This window comes from Crocuta crocuta, unplaced genomic scaffold, assembly GCF_008692635.1.
Source record: "Crocuta crocuta isolate KB4526 unplaced genomic scaffold, BGI_CrCroc_1.0 scaffold64, whole genome shotgun sequence".
In the NCBI taxonomy this organism is placed as follows: Eukaryota; Metazoa; Chordata; class Mammalia; order Carnivora; family Hyaenidae; genus Crocuta; species Crocuta crocuta.
The window spans coordinates 4,777,235-4,802,256 of record NW_027530640.1 but is presented as its reverse complement, the minus strand read 5'-3'; the positions used below and the strand labels follow the sequence as shown (position 1 = coordinate 4,802,256).

Below are 25,022 nucleotides of genomic sequence, written 5' to 3'. Positions count from 1 at the left end.
TCCGAGCAATGATTTTTTTTTTAACAGATATTAAAATTTCCTACGCACTGGAATTAATTAAAGCCTTAGGTATGGTAAAAAAAAGATATTTGAGAGGACAGAAAGATTAGTTTACACACTAAGATCTAACAAGATTTTGGGTTTCCATTAGAGGTTTAACTCAGCTAAAATGCTGACTTAAGTCATCTGGTATTCTTTTATCCCTGAAACACATATAAAAGGTATTTTATGTATGTTAGAATAAAATTTAAAAGAAACAGATTATGGTTCACTTTATGGTTGACAGTGAAGATACAACACTGATGTGCTTGCCAATTCCAAATACTGTCTTTAATATACATAAGTTATCAGCTTAGGTTTTATGATATGCACATGTAGTACAGTGTTTTAAGTTTTAATCTTCATCACATGTTATGAGCCACTACACAGAAATGAAGAATGTGAAGCTGATAATCAAATTAATATTAGATTGAGCTAATAAACATATTTTTCTGAAGTCTGTATCATAAGATACTGATTACACACTTTTTCCATGTCACCATAGTCTGTATAAGTCGGTACATTTTTTTAGCAACAGCAATATGTCCTAAAATTCCATTAATTTTTAATTATTTGTAATATTATTAGATTATATTTCATATTATGTATTTTGTATTGAAATCATATACAAGTGAAATGTGTGTATTTATTTACTCATATATTTACTTGAACAGTTCAGAAACTGTTGCCAGATGTTGGTATATCCTGCTTTCTGGATCTGTGCTTATGAAAGACTCCATGGTCTTGCCTCCTTGCAGGTATGTTTACATTTCCTGCTTAGAGTACATAGCAGGCAAAGTTCACATTACAGCTATTGATTTACTCTCTCATGTTAAACTGTTACATGTAAAGTTTTACCTTTAAACTGTTTCATAATGTGTATTTTCTCTCATTAGGTGATATGTTTTATAAATGTGTTTGCTTGCTGGTACTATTGGAAATCATAGGAAATAACCTGTGTTTCATATTTCTGAGGGTGTACTCTACATCTTGACATAGTATCTTAACTTTGATTTGATCTTTAGTTTTATATGGGCTTTGATTTGATTTATCTGATGGGTTTTGGATTTGTTTCTGATATTAATGGCTATAGTGGGTGATCTATTTTATTAGTTAAGAAAATGGTTTTTAGAGTATGGCAAACGAGGTTAAAATCTCGGTTTATCATTTACTGTTGGTATGATATTGTACAATTTTAATTTCCTTGTCTGTATAATGAGTATAATAATAGTACCTACTTAAGTGTCTCTTTGAGGTTTTATCACAAGCTCTAGTACTGAAAGCTCTCAACAGAAGTCTGTAAACATTCACACTCCAGAGCCAAACTGCTTGAGTTCATGTCTTTGTTCCATTATTTCTTGGGAAAATTACGTGATGACTCTCCATTTATAAAATGGGGACAATAATAGAACCTATTTCATAGGTTTCTTTTGAGGAATAAATGAGTTAATATGTATACAGCTTTTATACTAGGACCTGCCTGTGATAAGTCATTGTTAATTATCACCATCATAATTAATAGGTAAAAGAAGAGAAAGTTGGTTGGAAAAATGGTCAGATGTGATGTTCTTCTAGAATTTGTTCTGTTAGCAAATCTTAATATTTGGAAGCTTCGTATTAAAATTTGGTGACATTGGGGGGAGTGCTTGAGTGGCTCAGTCATTTGAGTGTCTGACTTTGGCTCAGGTCTTGATCTTGCAGTCCATGAGTTTAAGCCCCACATCAGGCTCAGTGTTGACAGCTTGGAGCCTGGAGCGTGGTTTGGATTCTGTGTCTCCCTCTCTCTCTGTTCCTCCCCTGCTCATTCTGTCTCTCTCCCTCTCTCAAAAATAAATTAATTTAAAACATTTAAAAAAAAACCTAAAAGTAAAATTTGGTCACATTGGGGCACTGTGTGCTCTCTCAAAAAAAAATGGTGGCATAAAAATGTAATGTTTTTAGTGACTTTTTCCAGTAATGTTTTTAGAAGAGATTTTTAGACTTTTAAAGTAAGACTTTTAATTGTAACTATTAGTTACAAAACTGTTAAATTTAAGTATCAGGGGATATAATCTATTTGATAGATGGTAGGGGTCATCTAATTTTTGATGCTATTTTTAAATTCCCGTCTTAGAGTCCTGAAACTTTTCATGGTTGGCCTTTGGTTTAATGAAGTCCATGCTTCTTTAACCAGTAGACTCAAACAAAGCATATGCTATTTTTACAAATAAAATGCAGAGTAGTTCTTGGTTAATCTCAGGCTTTTGGCTGTTGTTTTTTCCCCCACTGTGTTTCTGAGACTCATATCAATGAATTTGGGATGAGTTAGTCACTGAAACAGAATAAACTGGAATGATAGAGATTACAATTAAGTTTTTGGAACATTAGTATTTTTCTTTTAAATATTTCCTCACTTTTGCCTACTGTGATGAATGGTCACGAATTTGTTAAGACTTTCTGTAGTCAGTAATCAGCCACAATAATTCACCATTAGTGATCAAGACAAGGAAGTTTGGGGTGTCTGGATGGCTCAGTCGGTTAAACAGTTAAACATCCAACTTTTGATGTTGGCTCAGGTCATCATCTCACAGTCTGTAAGATCAAGCCCCACATCAGGATTTTATATTTACTTCTCTTTCTCTGCCTCTTACCTGCTCACACGTGTGCTCTTTCTTTCTCAGAATAAATAAACATTTTTTTAAAAAGACGACAAAGCTTAATTTTTTAATAGGTGATAGAAATGGGGATGCCTGGGTGGCTTAGTCAATTAAGTGTCCAACTCTTGGTTTAGGCTCAGGTCATGATCTCAGTTTCATGAGTTTGAGTTGTGCACTGGCAGCATGGAGCCTGCTTGGAATTCTCTCTTTCTCCCTCCTCACTCTCTGCCCCCTCCCCTACTCTCACAGTCTGTTTCTGTCAAAATAAATAAACTTGAAGTGTAATAGAAATATATGAGAAATGTGTGAGATTTTAAACAAGCTCATGGGTCACATTAATGTAACCATCATGAACGTCACAGTAAACATGATTATAGAAGTTTCTTTAGTCATTTAAAGGCCATTTCTGGAGGCACCTGGCTGGCTCATTCTATAGAGCATGCAGTTCTTGACCTCAGGGTCGTGAGTTCAAGCCCCATGTTGGGTGTAGAAATTAGTTAAAAAAGTAAAAATTTTAAAAAATAAACAGTTCTGGGTAGAGGATGTACTACATTATTCATTTGACACATATTTGTAATAGGTCATTGTAGGGGGATTGTTAGAATTAATAATGGAAAAAAAATTTTTTTAATTATCAACGCAAATAAACTTAGAATAATGTTAGCATATATTAAGTGTTAAATAATTTTTGGTTTCTCTTAATGTTTATTATAGCATAATGGCATTGGGATATAATCATGATATGAACAGAATATGAACACCGCTTTGTATAGGAAGAGTGATAGTAGTATTTTAGTTCATAAAAGTATAGCTTATTTTTCTAAATTTAAAAATATTATTCCCTGTATTAGGAGACAGAAACCACACAGTATTTTGAACATGGACAGTTTAATTTAAAGCATTATTATTTCAAGAGATGAGGCACTAAGAAGGTTAAAGGAGCTATAGGAGAGTACCAAAGTAAAGAACAAATGTGAAAGGGGGGCCCTCTCCCCAAGATTTCAGATCTTGTTGGAAGTGTGTTAGCATTAGCCCAGTAGATAGTGGAGGAATTCACTGGATTGCCTTGTGCCAGACCTGGTCCTCAGTCATAGGGTCAGGGCTGGCAGGAAGGGAACTGCTGACCAGGACTGACCGGAGAACTTCCCCTCCCCCTACTAGGGTGTGGCTGGGCCCTGAGGCTGGGGATAGAACCTCCCTTTCCCTTAACACAGGCACCCACTCGTGCACTTCTCCCTTCAGGAAGCCTCCCTGTTCAGAAAGACAATTTTTCTATACATTGTTCTTGCACTGGCACCCTTTACTGACAAATCTACCGACCTGCTCCTGGGTAAATTAATTCTCTTATATTCCATAATAGATTGCTACTGCCCCTGCCTACCCCTTGTGGCTAACTATGCAGTTTATAATAGGAAGTTCAGGCGGCATTGTCAACCTGATGTCCTGTGATTAGTCATTCACTGTCTGCTAAGCCCCAGTAGCAAGCCAGAGCTTGTTTCTCAAAAGGATAATAGTTATTTGCAGAAGAGGGCATAAATGTTTCAGAAATTGTAGACACCTACACAGTCATTCTCATATTAGTGCTTGGGAGAGGTTCTGTAGAGCATCCATATTTGCCATGAACCCTATAGGAACCATTAGATGTGTTGGTTCATAAGACTGCAGTGTTAAAAAGGCTTGTACTCCATCTTGAATTTTTTTTTGCCACCTTGTGGGTAACCCTGAAGATAGGTCAAAATAGCACACTCCAGAATTAAAAAAACTAACCAAGCATTGTGACGTTTCTTCCTTTCTTTGTTTCTTTTTTTGGTAGATAGTATGAGAGATAGCAACTTGTGTTTTACCTTGGAGGGGATATTTTGTGCACCAAATTCTGGAACTCTCAGAAACTTCACTGAGGGCAGGACATCGGAAATTTTTTAAGTATTTCAGATCAGCGGATATATATATATACACACACACACACACATTTACAATTTACAACAAACTAAGTAAGTCTGAAATTTAAATGTCTTCTGAAATGAATTTAGTTTTGGGACTTCAGTTCACTTTATAGTTGCTACAGTAAAATCTGTAGCTCAAGGAAGCAAGGGATTTATTGTGTGTGATTTTCAAATAAAATTTAATGTATGTATTTATTCATTCAAACCTTAATTTATGGAGCAAATAAGTATTGTCATCTCTTATATGATACTAGCATTAAGACAAAATACTGATTTTTTTTGGATTGGGATGACTCTTTTGTTTGAAAAGGGCCTCACTGACATGCAAAGAAAACTTTTTTGGGGAGACAGCTGTGGCCACGGATTCTACAGATAAGCAGGGTTAGTTAGACGTAGAAGAAGAGAACCATCATTGAAGTCAAGAACATCTCCAGCACTAGGACAGTAACTCATACAGCAAACATTTAGTCCCTGTATGTTTCAGGTGGTTGCTAGTCTTGGGTTGGTAAAGTTACCACCTTTAAATAGCACCATAAATAGTACTATTTTTTCTAAAGACATACTTTTAGATAAATTTTTGACAAGTAAATTTGTACTATTCAAAAGTGAAAACAGTAGAACAGGTGGTACTTTAAATATTCTTATTCCCAGATTTAGTGTCCTCCACACCGTTTAACTGATTTACATAGGTAACTAAATACGTTTATTAATATCTTTTTGGGTTTGTTTATAAGTACATATGTGAATAAGAAATTCTTTTTATTTTTTTTTCTTAAAAAATATTGTCAAGTCGGTTTCCATATAGCACCCAGTGGTCATCCCCACAAGTGCCCTCCACCATGCCCATCAGCCCCTTGCCACTCCCCCACCCTCAGCCCTCAGTTTGTTCTCAGTATTCAAGAGTCTCTCATGGTTTGCCTCCCTCCCTCTCCCCAACTATTCTTCCCCTACTTCTCCACCATGGTCCTCCGTTAAATTCCTCCTAATTCACCTCTATGTGCAAATATATGTTATCTGTCCTTCTCTGCCTGACTTAGTTCCCTCAGCATAACACCCTCGAGTTCCATCCACGTTGCTACACTTGGCCAGATTTCATTCTTTCTCATTGCCAGGTAGTATTCCATTGTATAGATAAACCACATCTTCTTGATCCATTCATCCGTTGATGGACACTTAGGCTCTTTTCATGATTTGGCTATGGTTGAGAGTGCTGCTATGAACATTGGGGTACATGTGGCCCTAAGCAGTAGCACTCCTGTATTCCTTGGGTAAATTCCTAGCAGTGCTATTGCTGGGTCATAGGGAAGTTCTAGTGTTAATTTTTTGAGGAACCTCCACACTGTTTTTCAGAGGGGCTGCAACAGTTTCCATTCCCGCCAACAGTGTAGGAGGGTGCCCGTTTCTCCACATCCTCGCCAGTATCTATAGTCTCCATATTTGTTCATTTTAGCCACTCTGACCGGCATAAGGTGGTATTTCAGTGTAGTCTTGATTTGTGTTTCCCTGATGATGAGGGATGCTGAGCATCATTTCATGTGTCTGTTGGCCATCTGGATGTCCTCTTTGGAGAAGTGTCTGTTCATGTCTTCTGCCCATTTCTTCACTGGATTATTTCTCGGGTGTGGAGTTTGGTGAGTTCCTTATAGATTTTGGATACTCACCCTTTATCTGATATGTCATTTGCAACTATCTTTTCCCATTCTGTCAGTTGCCTATTAGTTTTATGGATTGTTTTCTTTGCTGTGCAGAAGCTTTTAATCTTGATGAGGTCCGAAGAGTTCATTTTTGCTCTTGATTCCCTTGCCTTTGGGGATGTGCCAAGTAAGATTTTGCTGCGGTGGACGTCAAGGAGGTTGTTGCCTGCTTTCTCCTCTAGGGTTTTGATGGTTTCCTGTCTCACATTCAGGTCCTTTATCCATTGTGAGTTTACTTTTGTGTATGGTGTGAGAAAACTATCTAGTTTCATTCTTTTGCATGTTGCTGTCGTTTTCCCAGCACCATCTGTTAAAGAGGCTGTCTTTTTTCCATTGGATACTCTTTCCCACTTTGTCAAAGATTAGTTGGCCATACATTTGTGGGCCCAATTCTGAGTTCTCTATTCTATTCCATGGGTCTATGTGTCTGTTTTTGTGCCAATACCATACTGTCTTGATGATGACAGCTTTGTAGTAGAGGCTAAAGTCTGGGATGGTGATACCTCCCGTTTTGGTTTTATTCTTCAATATTACTTTGGCTATTCAGGGTCTTTTGTGGTTCCATACAAATTTTAGGATAGTTTGTTCTAGTTTTGAGAAGTATGCTGGTGCAATTTTGATTGGAATTGCATTGAATGTGTAGAGTGCTTTGGGTAGTAATGACATCTTAACTATATTTATTCTTCCTATCCATGAGCATGGAATGTTTTTCCATTTCTTTGTGTCTTCTTCAATTTCCTTCATAAGTTTTCTATAGTTTTCATCGTACAGATCTCCCAAATCTTTGGTTAGGTTTTTTGTTTTGTTTTGTTTTGTTTTTTGTGCAATTGTGAATGGGATCAGTTTCTTGATTTCTCTTTCTGTTGCTTCATTATTGGTGTATAAAAAATGCAACTGATTTCTGTACGTTGATCTTGTACCCTGCAACTGCTGAATTCATGGATCAGTTCTAGTAGGCTTCTGGTGGAATCTGTTGGGTTTTCTATGTAGAGTATCAAGTTGTCTGCGAAAAGTGAAAGTTTGACTTCTTTGCCAGTTCTCATGCCTTTAATTTCCTTTTGTTGTCTGATGACTTATGCTAGGACTTCCAGCACTATGTGAAACAACAGTGGTGAGAGTGGACATCCCTGTCATGTTCCTGACCTTAGGGGGAAAGCTCTCAGTTTTTCCCCATTGAAGATGATGTTAGCTGAGGGCTTTTCATAGATGGCTTTTATGATGTTTAAGTAGGTTCCTTCTATCCCTATTTTCTCGAGGGTCTTTATTAAGAAAGGATGCTGTATTTTGTCAAATGCTTTTTCTGCATCTATCCACAGGATCATATGGTTTCTATCTTTTCTTTGGTTAATGTGATCACATTGATTGTTTTGCAAATATTGAACCAGCCCTGTAACCCAGGATTGAATCCCACTTGATCTTGGTGGATAATGTTCTTTTTATGTGCTGTTGAATTCGATTTGCAAGTCTCCTGTTGAGGGATTTTGCATCCATGCTCATCAAGGATATTGGCCTGTAGTTCTCCTTTTTTGCTGGGTCTCTGTCTGGCTTGGGAATCAAAGTGACGCTGGCTTTGTAGAATGAGTCCAGAAATTTTTCTTCGATTTCTATTTTTTGGAATAGCTTGAGAAGAATGGGTATTAACTCAGTTTTAAATGTCCGGTAGAAATCCCCAGGGAAGCCATCTGGCCCAGGGCTCTTATTTGTTGGGAGAATTTTGATAACTGATTCAGTTTCTTCACTAGTTACGGGTCTGTTCAGATTTTCTATCTCTTCCTCTGTGAATTTGGTAGTGGGTGTATGTTTAGGAATTTTTCCATTTCTTCTAAGTTGCCCAGTTTGTTGGCATGTAATTTTTCATAGTATTCCCTGATGATTGCTTGTTTTTCTGAGGGGTTATTTGTAATAAATCCATTTTCATTCATGATTTTCTTTTTGGATGTTCTCTCCTTTTTGAGAAGTCTGGCTAGAGGTTTGTCAATTTTGTTTATTTTTTCAAAAACCAACTCTTTTTTTGGATTCAATTTTGTTTATTTCTGCCCTGATTTTTATTATTACTCTTCTTCTGCTGGGTTTGGGATGCTCTTGTTGCTCTTCTTCTAGTTCTATTAGGTGCACTGTTAGATTTTGTACTTGTGCTTTTCTAATTTCTTGAAATAGGCCTGGAGTGCAGTGTACTTTCCTCTTAGGACTGCCTTTGCCGCATCCCATAGAATTTGGATTGTTGTATTTTCATTTTCATTTGTTTCCATATTTTTTTAATTTCTTCTCTAATGCCTGATTGGGCCATCCGTTCTTTAGTAGAGTGTTTTTTAACCTCCATGTTTTTGGAGGTTTTCCAGACTTTTTCCTGTAATTGATTTCAAGTTTCATAGCATTGTGATCTGAAAGTGTGCATGGTGTGATCTCAATTCTTTCATATTTATTGAGGGCTGCTTTATGTCCTAGTATGTGATCTATCTGGGAGAATGTGCCATGCGCACTTGAGAAGATAATGAATTCCATGGCCTCAGGATGTAGAGTTCTAAATATTTCTGTCAGATCCTTCTGGTCCAATGTGTCATTCAAGTGCATTGTTTGTTTAGTGGTTTTCTGTCTGGTTGACCTATCCATTGCTGTAAGAGGAGTGAAAGTCCCCTGCTATTAGCACATTCTTATCCAGAAGATTGTTTTTGTTTGTGATTGTTTTATGTGTTTGGGTGGTTNATTTATTGAGGGCTGCTTTATGTCCTAGTATGTGATCTATCTGGGAGAATGTGCCATGCGCACTTGAGAAGATAATGAATTCCATGGCCTCAGGATGTAGAGTTCTAAATATTTCTGTCAGATCCTTCTGGTCCAATGTGTCATTCAAGTGCATTGTTTGTTTAGTGGTTTTCTGTCTGGTTGACCTATCCATTGCTGTAAGAGGAGTGAAAGTCCCCTGCTATTAGCACATTCTTATCCAGAAGATTGTTTTTGTTTGTGATTGTTTTATGTGTTTGGGTGGTTCCATATTTGGTGAGTAGATATTTATAATTGTTAGTTCTTCCTGATGGGTAGACCTTGTAATTATTATATAATGCCCTCCTTCATCCCTTGTTACTGTCTTTACTTTAAAGTCCAGTTTGTCTGATATAAGTATAGGTACTCCAGCTTTCTTTTGACTTCCAGTAGCATGGTAGATATTTCTCCATTCTCCTACTTTTCAATCTGAAGGTGTCTTCAGGTGTAAAATGAGTCTCTTGTAGACAGCATATCGGTCTTGTAGACCCATAAAAATATGGGTTCAGAGTCATTGTGCTCTTTGTGTGATTCATGCTTGTGGTGGTGTCTCTGGTACCTTGGCGTTCCTTGCAGCATTTCCCTCATAGAGTCCCCCTCAGGATTTCTTGTTGGGCTGGTTTAGTGGTGACAGATTCTTTCAATTTTTGTTTATTTGGGAAGACTTTTATCTCTCCTTTTATTCTGAATGACAGGCTTGCTGGATAGAGGATTCTTGGCTGCATATTTATTCTGTTCATCACATTGAAGATTTCCTGCCATTCCTTTCTGGCCTGCCAAGTTTCAGTAGATGGGTCTGTAACTACGCTGATAGGTCTTCCTGTGTATGTTAGGGCCCTTTTATTCCTAGCTGTTTTCAGAAGTCTCTCTTTGTCCTTATATTTTGCTAGTTTCACTATGAAATGTTTTGCAGAAAATTGATTTAAGTTATGTCTGAGGGGATTTCTCTGTGCCTCTTGGATTTTAGTGTCTGTGTCCTCTCCAGATTGGGGAAATTCTCAGCTGTAATATGTTCAAGGACTCCTTCAGCTCCTTTCCCTCTCTCTTCCTCTTCTGGAATTGCTGTGATAGGGATATTGTTCTGTTTGATTGTATCACTCTCTTGAACTCTCCTTTTGTGTTCCTGGATCAGTTTATCTCTCTTATTCTCAGCTTCCTCTTTTTCTATAATTGTGTCTTCTAAGTTACCTATTGTCCTCTCTGCCTCTTCTATCTGTGCATTGGCTGCCTCCATTTTATTATGCACCTCATTTATAGCATTTTTTAATTCATCACACCTATTTTTAAGCTCCATAGTCTTTGCAACAATAGTTTCTCTGATGTTTTCCATGCCTTTTTCTTTTTTTTTTTTTAATTTTTTAATATTTTGTTTTTGAGAGAGAGACAGCATGAGAAGGGGAGGGTCAGAGAGGGAGTCACAGAATCCAGAGACAGGCTCCAGGCTCTGAGCTGGCTGTAAGCACAGCACCTGATGCAGGGCTCTAACCCACAAACTGCGAGATGATGACCTGAACCGAAGTCGTACGCTTAACCAACTGAGCCACTTAGGCGCCCGCTCCATGCCTTTTTCAAGACCAGCAATATTAATTTTATGACTGTCTGAATTCTTGTTCCTTTATGTTGCTTATATCTGTTTTGAGCAGTTCTTTAACTGTCATTTCTTCCTGGACTTTGTTTAGAGGAGAGTTCTTCCATTTCATCATTTTGGCTAGCTTTCTATCTGTTGTTAGTTTTAAAAGCTTGTTATGCATTCTGCACCTGCGAGTACTGCTATATTAAAGAAGGCTCATTGACTGTCCAGGGCTTGTCCATTCAGAACGTGTTCTTTGAATTATGTCTCTTGGTCTGTCTTGTTGAGACTTTGGTTATTTTATTTCCCTACTTGTGGTGATTTTTGGGACTCTCCACCGTGTGTACTTTGGCTTTTTTCTTGAGGTAGCCCTGGAAAAGAAAATAGAGAAGCACACAGGGAACAAAGGTACGCAAATGCAGAGACAAATCCAAGAAACGAGCAAGCCAAAAGGGAAAAATAAAAAGGAAAGAAAAAGAAGAAAGAAGAAAAAAACCCCAAAGACAAATGACCCTCTAAAAGCACAATACCACAATTCCTAGCTACAGATAAAGAGCAGAGTGTATGCAGTGCTGATGGAAGGTCATATACAAAGAGAGAAATTACAGGGTGGAAAGAAAATAAAATTAGACAGTGACCAGGCAGAGAGACTAAGAGGGTTAATTCAGAGAGAGAGAAAGAGGAGAATATGGTAGGAGGCGAGGAGAAAGAAATAAAGATAATGTTACTCAGAGAAACTATTTAGTCTGACCACTCCAGAGAGAGAAAGAGAAAGAGAAAGGTAGTAGTGGAGGTATAGAATATACATCTAGAGAATGGATTTTGGGGCGCCTAGGTAGCTCAGTCGGTTAAGCCTCCGACTTTGGCTAAGGTCATGATCTTGCCGTCCATGGGTTGAAGACCCATATCCTCTGTGCTGACAGCTCAGAGCCTGGAGCCTGTTTCAAGTTCTGTGTCTCCCTCTCTCTGTGCCCCTCTCCAGCTCGTGCCTTCTCTCTGTCTCAATAATAAATAAATGTTAAAAAAAAAATTAAAAAAAGAGTGGATTAAATGTGACTGTTTAATCAAACCAATGACCTGAGTGCCCAGTCCAGCAGAGGGGAGGGGTAACGAATGAGACAAGGGAAAATATGTCTGAATAGAAAGAATTGATNAAAGCGCTGTAGGGGGGATTGGGCGTGGTTTGGTGTAGGCAGGTCTTAGCCTCAGCTGTGTCCCTCCAGCCCTGCCCTGGTGGTTATGGGGAGAAAAATGGCAGCCCCTCAGTCCCTTCTGGAACCAAGCTTTGCAAATTATTCTTTTGTGTCCAATCACCCTGTGTCTTGGGCGTAGCCCAGGTGGGCTGTGTTCTATGTTCTAAGCCACACCTTGTTTCCATATCTTAGTAAATGCACTTTATTGGTACTGCCCAAAACAGAAACTACAGGCCAGGTCCTTCATAGCTGGGAATTGAGCTGGGAGAGCAGGGGAGCAGTTTCAAACTGGGCTCACTTCCCTGCTGGATTGGGCAGGAGAGCAGGGGAGCAGTTTCTCCTGTCGCCTCCTGGGACCCGGGCACCCAGCCCAAAGTCAGCACCACAGCTGGAATCAGGATCACTCTTCCTCCTGAGCTGAGGTTTTACTCTTCTCCAGGGACAGTTCTATGAGCACTTTCAGCCACTCTTTTTTTTCTCTTCGACTCACCAGGCTCCACGCAAAGGGGGCTCCCTCCCCTCCGTCTGTGTTTCCTCTGGGTCCTGGCCTTTTTTGTCTTCCCCAGTTTGGACTCATGCGGCTATGAGGTTGTTTTCTTAGCGGACTCTGTCTCTTTTTCTCCCAAACTCCTGCGGTTCAGTGTCCTATGGTTTCAGGCCTTCTCGGTTTGAAAGATGGCCAGTGAAATGTACGGAGTTCCCTACTTCTCCTCCATCTTCAAGAAATTCTTTTTATTACCCTCTTTCTGACCCAATAGGAATATTGTTCAATGGTTTTAAGTCTTTTATTATGAAATATATGGGGAAAGTACAGATAACCTAAATGTGCATATCAGGGAGGTACTATAACTTCTTGAACACTTGCCTGGTTACTACCCAGAATAAGAATTTGAACATTGTCAGCAACCTAGAAGCAGCCTACAGTCTTCTCAAATCAACTTTCCTTGTCCCCTCACCACCCAAAGGTACTATTTTTTTCAAGTTTTAATTAGTCTTAAATATCTGTCTAGTTTTAGCCTGATGATATGTATACGTTAAGACTGTAGTTGGTTTTGTTTACCTTTGAACTTGATATTGATGTAATCCTACAGTATTCTTTTGTGTATGGTTTCTTTGGGCCATTGTTGTTTATGAGATATATCCAAGTAGTTAGAGTTAATTCATTTTTATTTATTAGCATTACGTTGTCTGTATAGTTGAGGGCTTTACAAGTAAAGCAGTTTTGAACAGTCTTGTACATTAGATGCACATGGGCATGAATTTATGGAGGGTACACCTACCAGAGAATTGATGGCTCATAGGATGTGCCTATATTTATATCAACAACATTCACATATTGTTGATTACAAATTATATCCCAAAGTGGGATTTACACACTCACCAACATTGTATGAAATTTTGTGTTGTTCCACAGCCTCACCAACATTTAGTATTGCCACACTTTTTATTTCTTTCTTTTTTTTGCTTGCTGACTTTCAGTTAATCTGTTGAATTTATATACTTCATTATAGTTCTGATTTGTATGTTACTGATTACTAATGAGTACCTTTTTAATTGAATAATCTTTTTTTCCAAGCACATCTTTAGGTCCATTGCCCATTTTTCTTTTTTTCTTTTTTCTTTTTTTTTTTTTTTTTACAAATAGTTTATTGTCACATTAGTGTCCACATAACACTCAGTGCTCATCGCCACGAGTGCCCTCCTCCATTGCCCATTTTTGTAATGCAGTATCTTTTGTTCCTGAGATGTGGAAGTTCTCTCTGTATCCTGAATAAGCATCTTTGCTTGGTTATTTTTGTTGCAAAATCTTTTCCCTGTGTCTTGTATTGTTCATTCTCTTAGCAGTGTATTTGGATGAATGAAAGTTCTTAACTGTAATAGAGAGTTCACTTCAATATTTTTCTTTTTGTCATCTTTGTTTAAGAAATATTTATGGTACCTGCAGTCAGGAAGATATTTTCCTTTATTATGTTCTAGAACTTTTCTTGTTTTCTTTCCATATTGAGGTTTATAATCTATTTAGGATGTATTTTTTTTTTAATGTTTGTTTATTTTGAGAGAGTGTGACCAGAGAAGGGTCAAAGAAAGAGAATCCCCAGCAGGCTCCATCCACACTGTCAGTGTGGTGCCTGATGCTGGCTTGATCCCAGGAACCATGAGATCATAACCTGAAATAAAATCAAGAGTTGGATGCTTAACTGAGCCACCCAGGTACCCTACACAGAGTGAATTTTTGAGTATGATAATGTTGCATGGTTTTCCAAATGGATTCTTAGATATCCTTTTCCCATTCTTGTTGATTGCCATATATATTTTTATTATAAACAAATAACCACAAATGTGCCTCTTTCTGGGCTTCTAGTCTCTTGCGTCCTATTTTGTTCATACCTGCTTGAATACCACAACTGTTATAATTACTGTAGCTTTATAATGTGTCTTGAAGGGTTTTTTTTTTTGTTTTTGTTTTTGTTTTTTTCATTTTTATTTTCTGAGAGAGAGAGAGAGAGCACGGGAGGGTCAGAGAGAGAGGGAGATACAGAATCCGAAGCAGGCTCCATGCTCTGAGCTGGCTGTCAGCATCGAGTCCGATGCGCGGCTTGAGCCCACGAACTGTGAGATCATGACCTGAGCCGAAGTCGAACACTCAACCAACTGAGCCACCCAGGCACCCCAATGTCTTGAAGTTTAATAGAGAAATTATTTATGAGAAACTGCTATACTGCATTCCATAGCAGTTGTACCATTTTAAACTTCCACTAGCAGTGTATAAGAGTTCTGTTTCTTTTTCTACATAGTTACCAACATGGGATTGTCAGTCTTTCAGTTTAGCTATTGTAGTCCCTGTGAAGTGGTTTTAATTTTAATTTTCCTGCTTAGTGATACTGAGAACTTTTTCTGGTGCGTACTGGTTGTGGCTTCCTCTATATTCTTTTGTGAAGTGCCTATTAAATTTTTTTTTGCCGTTTTAAAGCTGAGCTGTTTATCTTTATTATTTTGTAGAAATCTTTAATACATTCATGTTACAAGGTGATGGGTTTTGCACACATTGTATCTCATTTTGTGGCTTGCATTTTTATTTGCTTCATTTTTAAAACAACTTTATTAAGGTATAATTGTAGACTAAACTGCGCATATTTAAAATAGACTGTCTGATAAGTTTTGGCATATATATACCCCTGTAAAACCAGCACTCTAGGAAAGCAAATGAACATATCCATCACCCCCCCCCCGCACCCAAACACACACACACACACAAATTGCTCAAGCCCCTTTGTAAACTTTTTCTTTTCATCCTTCCTTGCTCCCTCCCTTGGTTCCCAGGGATTATTTGTTTTTTTGTTTTTTGCTCACTATAGGTTACATTTTCTAGAATTTTATATTAAGTGAAACATAAAATATATACCGTTGTCCAGCTTTTCACACTCATTAAAATTACTTTTATATTTATCCATGTTTTAATAAGTATCAGTATTTCATTTCTTTTTTCTTTAAATCACTGTACTGTACATTAGATCACCAGAAGTCACTCTTGTTGCATCTGAAAATTTGTTCCTTTTGAACTTCATCACCGTAATTCCTTTTCCCCTGAGCACCTGGCAACCACCATTTTGTTGCTGAGATCAGTTTTTTTTAAAAAAAAGTTTTGGGCCTCTCCATGTGACACCATATAGTGTTTGTCTTTTTGTGCTCTCTGTGGTTTATTTCATTCAGCATAGTGCCCTTAGTGTTCATCCATATTCATCCATGACATTGCACAGTTTCCTTTTATACCACATTTTCTTTATCCATTCATCATTCATGTATTTCACTCCTTTTTATTTCACTATTCTCTTATATAGATCACTCTTTGCAGTTCAACTGCTGATAGACATTTGGGTGGTTTCCTGTTTTTGATTATTTTTGACTTGTGGTGCTATCAGCATTTGTGTACAAATCTTTATGTGGACATACAATTTCCTATCTTTTGAATAAATGCCTAGGAAGAGAATGGATTATAATTCTACATGTGTACATGTACTTTTATTTATTTTGGGTGTATATGTATATGTTTTGGAATGGCTAGATAATGAGGTAGAGGAATGCTTAACCTCCTAAAGTGCCATACTCTTCCACAGTTGTGCCATTTTTCATTCCCACTGGCAATATATGAGAATGCCTTTATCACCTCCTCATGAACACTTGTTGAGGTCAGTCTTTTTAAGTTATATGTCTTCATGGGTATGTGATAGTATCTGATGGTAGTTTAAATTTGGGTTTCCCTACTAGAGGAGAAAGAAGGAAACAACCTCCTTGACCTTAGCCACAGCAGTTTCTTACTTGACACATCCCTAAAGGCAAGGGAATCAAGAACAAAAATGAACTCTTGGGACCTCATCAAGATAAAAAGCTTCTGCACAGCAAAGGAAACAATCCATAAAACTAATAGGCAACTGACAGAATGGGAAAAGATAGTTGCAAATGACGTATCAGATAAAGGGCTAGTATCCAAAATCTATAAGGAACTCACCAAACTCCACACCCGAAAAACAAGCAATCCAGTGAAGAAATGGGCAGAAGACATGAACAGACACTTCTCCAAAGAGGACATCCAGATGGCCAACAGACACATGAAATGATGCTCAGCATCCTTCCTCATCAGGGAAATAAAAATCAAAACCACACTGAGATACCACCTTATGTCGGTCATCGGCAAAAATGAGCAAATCAGAGGACTCTAGATGCTGGCAATGATGTGGAGAAACGGACACCCTCCTACACTGTTGGCGGGAATGGAAACTGTTGCAGCCCCTCTGAAAAACAGTGTGGAGGTTCCTCAAAAAATTAACACTAGAACTTCCCTATGACCCAGCAATAGCACTGCTAGGAATTTACCCAAGGGATACAGGAGTGCTGATGCATAGGGGCACATGTACCCCAATGTTCATAGCAGCACTCTCAACCATAGCCAAAGCATGAAAAGAGCCTAAGTGTCCATCAACGGATGAATGGATCAAGAAGATGTGGTTCATCGATACAATGGAATACTACATGGCAATGAGAAAGAATGGAATCTGGCCATGTGTAGCAATGTGTATGGAACTTGAGGGTGTTATGCTGAGCAAATTAAGTCAGGCAGAGAAGGACGTATACCATATGTTTTCACTTATAAGTGGAACAGGAGAAACTTCATAGAGGACCATGGGGGAGGGGAAGGGGAAAAAATAGTTGGGGAGAGGGAGGGAGGCAAACCATGAGAGACTCTTGAATACTGAGAACAAACTGAGGGCTGAGGGTGGTGGAGGGGAGGGGTAAGGGAGTGATGGGCATAGAGGAGGGCACTTGTGGGGATGAGCACTGGGTGTTATATGGAAACCGACTTGACAATAAAGTATTTTAAAAAATAATAAATTGGGTTTCCCTAAAGACTAATGGTGGTGAGCCTCTTTTCATGAACTTATTTGTCAGTTAAATACCTTTTGTGAAGTGTCTCTTTGAATCGTTTGCCCATTTGGGAGGTGTGGGTAGAGTTAAGATTTCTTATTTTTAGTTACACAAGTTCCTTATGCTTTTCACAAGTCCTTTAACAGGTATGTGCCAGACACATATTTCCTTCCACTCTCTGGGTTGTTGGTTTTTCAGAGAGAAGAACTTCATTTTGACGAAGCTTGATTTCTCAGGTTTTTTTCTTTAATGAGCTATATAGTTTTGTTGTGTAGGCAGGAAATCTTTGATTATATGTAATTTTTTTTATAATTTCTTCTGGAAGTTTTATAGTTTCAGATTATGCTATGATAGATTTGTCTGTTATCTATAGTTAGTTTTTTACATGGTGTGTTATGTAGATCTGATGTCCTACCTCTATATATTCAATTGCTCTAGCACCCGTTGTTGACAAAACTGCCCTTTCTTTGAATTAACTTTGCATCTTTGTTGAAATTTAATTGACCATGTGGGTTTGTTTCCCAGCTTTTTGCTTTTTTCATTGATTGATTGATCTTTTTATGTGGTACCTTTGCTACATTATCTTCATGACTCTAGCTTTACAGTAAATTACAAAATGTATGGGTCCTTCCAACTTTGTCAAATTGTTTTGGTCATTATAGGTTCTTTGCAGTTTCACATGAATTTCAAAATAAGTTTTTTAATTAAAAAAAAAAAAAAAGCCTGGGGCATTCATTGTCAAGTGCTCCCTGTCTGTAAAGAACTTTCGGACTGACTATTCTTTCTGATAAGCTTTTTGCCTGCCCCTCAACGCCTGAGGTTTTGATTGGAACTGCACTGAATCTGTAGACCGTTTTGGGTAGTATTGTCTTTTTAACAGTTGATTCTTTTAAACCATTAACAAGGTGCGTCACTCTGTTTAGGTCTTTAATTTTTTCCAACAGTGTTTTGTACTTTTCTCGGTGGTATTTTGTAATTTTCATTGTTGAGGTATTGTGTGTGTGATTTTATATCTTGTAGCCTTACTAAATTTCATGTTAGTTCTAATAGCTGTCTTACAGATTCTTTAGGATTTTTCATCTCTTGTCTACTGATCGGTGAATAGACAGTTTCCTTTTTCCTCCCTAATTTAAATGCCCCTTCTATTTTCCTGTCGTATTGCACTGGGAAGAAATTATAGTACAATGTTGAAGAGATGTGCTGAGAACGGACATTATTTACTTGTTCTGCATAGAAGGGTATTTGTGGATGGGATGGTAGAAGCATTCAGTTTTTCACCAAGTATATTTATAGATAAAATTTTTTGTAGATGCCATTTGTCTAGTTGTCAGTTTATAATCTATACTTTATTGTACTCTCATCATCAGGCAACCTCTGTTCTGCTTTCTAGTATAGAGATTACATTTACCATTTTTTTAAAATGCTTGTTTATATTTTTGAGAGAGAGAGCATGCTTGTCCATAAGTGAGTGGGGCAGGGCCAGGGAGGCAGACAGAAGATAGGAAGCAGGCTCCATTCTGCCCAGGGCACGGCTTGAACTCATAAACCATGAGATTATGACCTGAGCTGAAATCAGACCCTTGACCAACTGATCCACCCAGATACCTCACATTTACCACTCATTGTAATGAAACAATAAGTTGTCCAGCTTTTTGTATTTAAAATATTTCACTTAGTATAATGTTTTGGAGGTTCCTTCATGGTACTCTGTATATCAATAATTCATTTTATGCAACTGCTCAGTAGTATCTCATTGTATGAATATACCACTATGTGTTTATACTTTCTACTGTTGAAAGACATTAACGTTTTTTTTTGCAAATTTTTGGTATAAAAAATCATCTGTGAATATTTCTGTACAAGTATTTGTATGAATATGTTTTTTTTTTCTTGGAGTAAATACCTAGAATTCAGTGGCTAAGTTGTATGGTAGTCATGTTTAACTTCTTAAAAGTACTGCCAAATGTTTTCTTGACTGCTGTACAGTTTATATTGCCACCACCAATTTGTGAAAACATCCATTACTCATTATCCTTTTCATTGCTTGAAATGGTTAGTCTTTAATTTTAGCTATTGTGCTGTGTATGTAATGGATCTCACTGAGGCATTAATATGCATTTCTGTGATAACTAATAATAGCATTTTTGCATATAGTTATTAACCATCCACATACCTTCTTTTATAAAAAATTGGTTCAGTTCTTGAGGGGTTGTGTTTTTATTTTTGATTTATATGAGTTACTTATATATCATGCATAAAAATTAACTGAGATAGTCTTTTGAATATATTTTTCCTGGACTTTTTGTTGTCTTTGCATTTTTCAGTGGTGACGACTTTAAGTGTTACAAAACCCCAAGGATGATTTTCCCCCCTTTTATTTGTAGTAGATATGTGTTCTGATTAATCCTTGCCTACTCCCAAGTTTATAAAGCTTTTCTTCTGTTTTTTTAGACAGTTTTCTTTAAAAAGCTTTATTGGAGTATAATTTGCATACCATAAAATTCATCCATCTTAAGTTCACAGCTGAATAATTTGTAGTAAAAGTATACATTGGTACATCATAGTTACAGATGACTTCCATTGCCTGAAAAAGTTACCTCATGCTCTTTTGCAGTTAATCTGATCTGCTTTCTGTCACTGTATACTTTTTGCAGATACTTAACCAAGTAGTCTTTTGTTTTTGGCTGCTATGAGTTAGCATGTTTTTGAGATTCTCGCATAATGAACACATATCACTTGTAACATGCTTATTTTTTTTAATTACTAAATTGTATTTCATCTAGAAAGATACCACATTTTGTCTAGCCATTTGTCAGAAGATAAAAATTTTGAGGGGCTCCTGGGTGGCTCAGTCGGTTAAGCGTCCGACTTCAGCTCAGGTTCGTGAGTTCGAGCACCATGTCGGGCTTTGCGCTGACAGCTAGCTCAGAGCCTGGAGTCTGCTTCGGATTCTGTATCTCCCTCTCTCTCTGACCCTCCCCTGCTCACACACACTCTCTCTCTCAGAAATAAATAAAATATTAAAAAAAATTTTTAAAGATTACTTGTCTAATTTTTTCAAAAATTTTCAGTGTTGCATTTGCTATTCTTGGTCTTTTGCCTGTCCACATGTACTTTAGAATTTTTTCTTTTTTCAGTACAGTATTTGCAAATAACCTGGTAAGATTTTAATTGGAATTGTACTGAATATAAGATGGGAAGTAATGACATCTTGACAATAGTGTTTCTTCTTATCCATGAACATGGAATCACTCTTCATTTATTTAGTTTAATACTTAAAAAATTAATGTTTATTTGTTTATTTTGAGAGAGAGAGAATGAAAACATAGGAGGAGCAGAGAGAGAGAACGAAAGAGAGAAAGAATTCCATGCAGGCTCCCCACTGTCAGTGCAGAGCTTGATGTGGAGCTTGAGGAACCAAGAGATCATGATTTGAGCCGAAGTCAGGAGTCGGGCACTAAACTGACTGAGCCACCTAGGTGCCCTATTTAGTTCTTCACTTTTATTGATCAGAGTTTTGTAATTTTCATCAGATAGATTTTACACATTATTCTGGTAGATTTTTACCATAGAATTTCATTTTTTGGAAGGATGCTAATGGAAACGGCATTGTGTTTTTAACATCAATTTCCACTTCATTGAAAGTATGTAGGAAAGTAATTGACTTTTGTATATTAAACTTGTACCCTGCCACCTTGCTGTAATCACTTATTCCAGAAATATTTTTGGTCTTTCTCCTCCACCCCAGATTTTATACATAGATAAACATGTTATTTGTGAACAGGATGCTTTTATCTTTTCCTTCTCAATCTTACACTTTTGTTTCCTTTTCTTACTATGTTAGCTAGGTAAACACACTATGATCTTGAAAAGCAGTGGTTGAGAAGGGACCTCCTTAAGTTTCTGATCTTAGTGGTTATTAGCTATTAGTTTTCTTTAAAATAGTCTTTAACAAGTTGAGGGGGTTCCCTTTTACTCCTTTTTACTGAACTTTTATCATGAATGGGTTTTGGATTTTGTCAAATGCTTTTCTGTATCTTTTGTTATAATTATGTAGTTTTTCTTTAGCCTGTTGATGTGAAGGATTATATTAATTGATTTTTGAATATTGAACTATCCTTGTATACTTGAGTTAAATCCTGCTAGCTTGTGGTGTATAATTCTTACTATATATCCCAGCCATATCGGAGTCTGGTTCTGATGCTTGATCTTTTTCATCCGTGTCATTTGTCTCCTAGTATGCTTTGTCATTTTTTCTTGATAGCCAGACATGATGTACTGGGTAAAAGGAATTGCTATAAACAGGCTTTTAGTAATATACTGACAAGATGTGCGAGGAGGGGATGCATTTAATAGTCCTATGATAAAATCTCAGTCTTTTGATGAGCCATTACCTCTGAATTTTGAACTTTCCATGTATTTCTCCATTTCTCCCCCCTCCTCACCATACCCTTGAAGTGGGTCAGAATTGCTAGAGTGAGCTGGAGTTGGGCATTTCCCTTTCTCTATATGGAAGGTTGAGTATTTTCCTTTCTAAAGGTCAGTTAGGCTTGTGAAGCACAGAACACTGTAGGATGTTTCAAAATGTTCCTTTCCCCCCACCCCCTGCCAGAAGTACAAGGGGCTCTTTTATTTACTGTGAAGCCCTGATAGAGATCAATGAGGTAAAACTCAATTGTCAAGGCTCCTTCAATTAACTCTTTCCCTAAAGTATTTAATTGTCCACAGTGAGCTTCCAGCAGTTCATCAATTATAGTTTGGTTTTTCTTACCCTGACCCTAGTTCCTGCAGAGATTGCTATTCTAAGTTGTAATTTTCTATACCTGTCTGTCATTCCCTTCAGTTTGGGGGCAGCAGTTTCCTCAATTATCTCACTTCTCTTAGAGGGCTAAGAAAAAGTTGGTTATTTATTAACTTTTTTTTTTTAATTTTTTTTTTTTTTTTTTAATGTTTTATTTATTTCTAGGAGAGAGGTAGAGACAGCATGAGCAGGGGAGGGTCAGAGAGAGAGGGAGTCACAGACTGAAACAGGCTCCAGGCTCTGAGCTGGCTGTCAGCACAGAGCCTGACGCGGGGCTCGAACCCACGAACCGCGAGATCATGACCCAAGCGAAAGTCGGACGCTTAACCGACTAAGCCACCCAGGCGCCCCCAGATAGCAATTTCCAAGATTCTTACATGCCAGAGCACAAACTGGAAGTCTTTGTTCCAAACAAACTTGGCGACACTTGTAATCATAACAACATAGAATTATCCAATCTATGGACATAGATTATTTCTACTTCTGTTTACTACATCTTTCATTTCTCCCAGTTATATTTTATATTTTTCAGTGTGTAAATCTTACATTTTTGTTAAAGTGTTCCCAAATATTTTTCTTTTTGATCCTGTTTTGAATGTCATTGTTTGCTCAATTTCATGCTTAATTCATTACTAGTACATAGAACCATTGTTAGTTGGTTTTTACATGTTGATATTATATCGTGTGATCTTGATACACTGTAAGTTTTTTCAGAAAGTTTATAGGTCCGTAGACTTTGCTGCAGTCAGGATGAGTCTTCTCTGGTAAAGACGTTTATTTGTTTATACTCATTCTCTATGTCTTTAATTTTTCCCCCCTTGTGTTACTATACTGGCTATAATCTCCAGTACATTGTTGGTTGGTAATGGTGAGAATGGACAGCCTTGTCTTGTTGACGATGCATATTGTAATCCCTAGAGGAACTATTAAAAATTTAACAACAAAAAGAGCATTTAAAAATCATCACAGGAATTAAAATGGTACACTGAAAACACTTGTTAAATAGAAATGATGGCAGTAATGTAGAAGCAGAGGCACAAAAAAGATGAGGCATTTACAAAATAAGTAGGGAAGGGGCACCTGGGTTGCCCAGTCGGTTGAGCGTCTGACTTCGGCTCTGGTCATAATCTCACAGTTCGTGGGTTCGAGCCCTGTGTCGGGCCCTGTGCTGACAGCTAGCTCAGAGCCTGGAGCCTGTTTCGGATTCTGTGTCTCCTTCTCTCTCTGACCCTCCCCTGCTCACACTGTCTCTCTCTCAGAAACAAATTTAAAAAATAAAAAAAAAAAAGGGAAATAAAACCAGGTCAGTAGTTTCATTACATAATTATGGTCTAGGCACTCCAGTCAAAAGACAGATTATCAAATTCTTTGGTAATCCAAGATCCAATAATATGCTTTAGGTTCAGAGCACAAATAAATTTAAAGTAAAAAGATGGAAAAGGATATACTAGGCAATTTATATTCATAAGAGAACTGGAGGGGTTCTAGCAGTATCAATCAAAATAAACTATAAAACCCAAAATATTACTAGAGACTAAGAGCAAATTTTCATAGTGCTAAAGGATGAATATATTAGGAACATAAAACTTTTTACCCTGTATATGTTTTCTGGTAGAGCCCTAAAATAAAAGAAGTAAAAACTGACAGAATTGAAAAGATCATTAGAAATTCAGCTCTTCCAGATGGAGATTCAAAACTGTAATCAGTAGAACCATGAGATTGAAAAATTAGTAAAGCTAAATAGCTTGAGAAGTACAATTACCACTTTGATACATTGTTGTTTTTAAGGCTCATAGATCATTCTCTAGGATAGAGCATATTCTAGGCTATCAAACAAGTCTTAGTAAATTTTAAAAGGGTGAAATAATTCAGAGTTTGTTCTCTGAGTCTGTTGGAATTAAATTATAAATCAATTCCAGAAAGAAATATGGGAATTTAAACACCACATTTATAAATGACCCATAGGTCAAGGAATAGTTGACTACGGAAATTAGAAACTGTTTTGAAACGAATGAAAATGAACACATGTCAAATATTGAGAGTAACCTAAAGCATCTTAGAGGGAAATTGACAATACTAAATTGAGGGCACCTTCATGAGAGAAGAAAAATTGTCTTAAGGATAGCAAAGTAAACTTGAAGCAGGTAAAGTTTGGGTGGCATTCAATGTTATAAAAACCAGAGAAACAATAGAGAAAATCAGTGAACTGAAAAGTTGGTTCTTTGAAAAGGTCAACAAAATTGATAAGCTTTGGGATTCACTGATTTTAAGTTTTTTTGTTTTTGTTTTTTTTTATTTCTAGGAGAGAGAGAGAGACAGTGTAAGCAGGGGAGGGTCAGAGAGAGAGGGAGATACAGACTCTGAAATAGGCTCCAGGCTCTGAGCTGGCAGTCAGCACAGAGCCCGACACGGGGCTCGAACCCATGAACCGCGAGATCATGACCTAAGCGAAAGTCAGATGCTTAACTGACTAAGCCACCCAGGCGCCCCAGGATTCACTGATTTTAAAAACAGAAAACACAAATTACCAAAATCAGGCTTGAAAGAAGAGATGTTACTGTCCTCTGGAAATTAAAAGTAGTAGAAAATTTTATGAGCCAGTTGATACCAAATTGGGCAAATCTTACAAAGGCATCCATTACCATAGAGTGTAAGAGAAACTTTGAATATATTTATAAGAAGTAAAGAAATTGCTAATTACACTTATGCCCACAAAGAAGAGCCTAGGCTCAAATGGCTTTAGTGCTCAGTGTTTTCAAGTATTTAAGGAAGCAGTGTTAATTATCCTGTGCAAATTCTTTTGGAATATAGGGGAAGAGGGAACTCTTCCAACCTATTTTGTGAGTCTAGTGTTAACCTGACACACCAGTGAAAGACATCACAAAAGAAAACTATACATTGTTACCTCTCATGAACATACATGCAGAAATCCGTAACAAGGTAATAGCAAACCAAATCCAGGAAT

General features: G+C 37.4%; 1 protein-coding gene across 5 annotated transcripts in view; it reads left to right on the top strand.

The window, feature by feature from the left end:
- RAPGEF6 (Rap guanine nucleotide exchange factor 6) overlaps positions 1-25,022 on the top strand; it is a 201,739-nt gene that overhangs the window by 28,004 nt on the left and 148,713 nt on the right. For 4 of the 5 annotated variants that reach the window (XM_077768584.1, XM_077768583.1, XM_077768587.1 and 1 more), the window contains exon 4: positions 714-797. The exons of the other annotated variant lie outside the window; for it this stretch is intronic. In XM_077768584.1, coding sequence (XP_077624710.1) covers positions 714-797 — 84 coding nt within the window. The remainder of the gene's footprint in view (positions 1-713; positions 798-25,022) is intronic. 5 annotated transcript variants of the gene reach the window in all.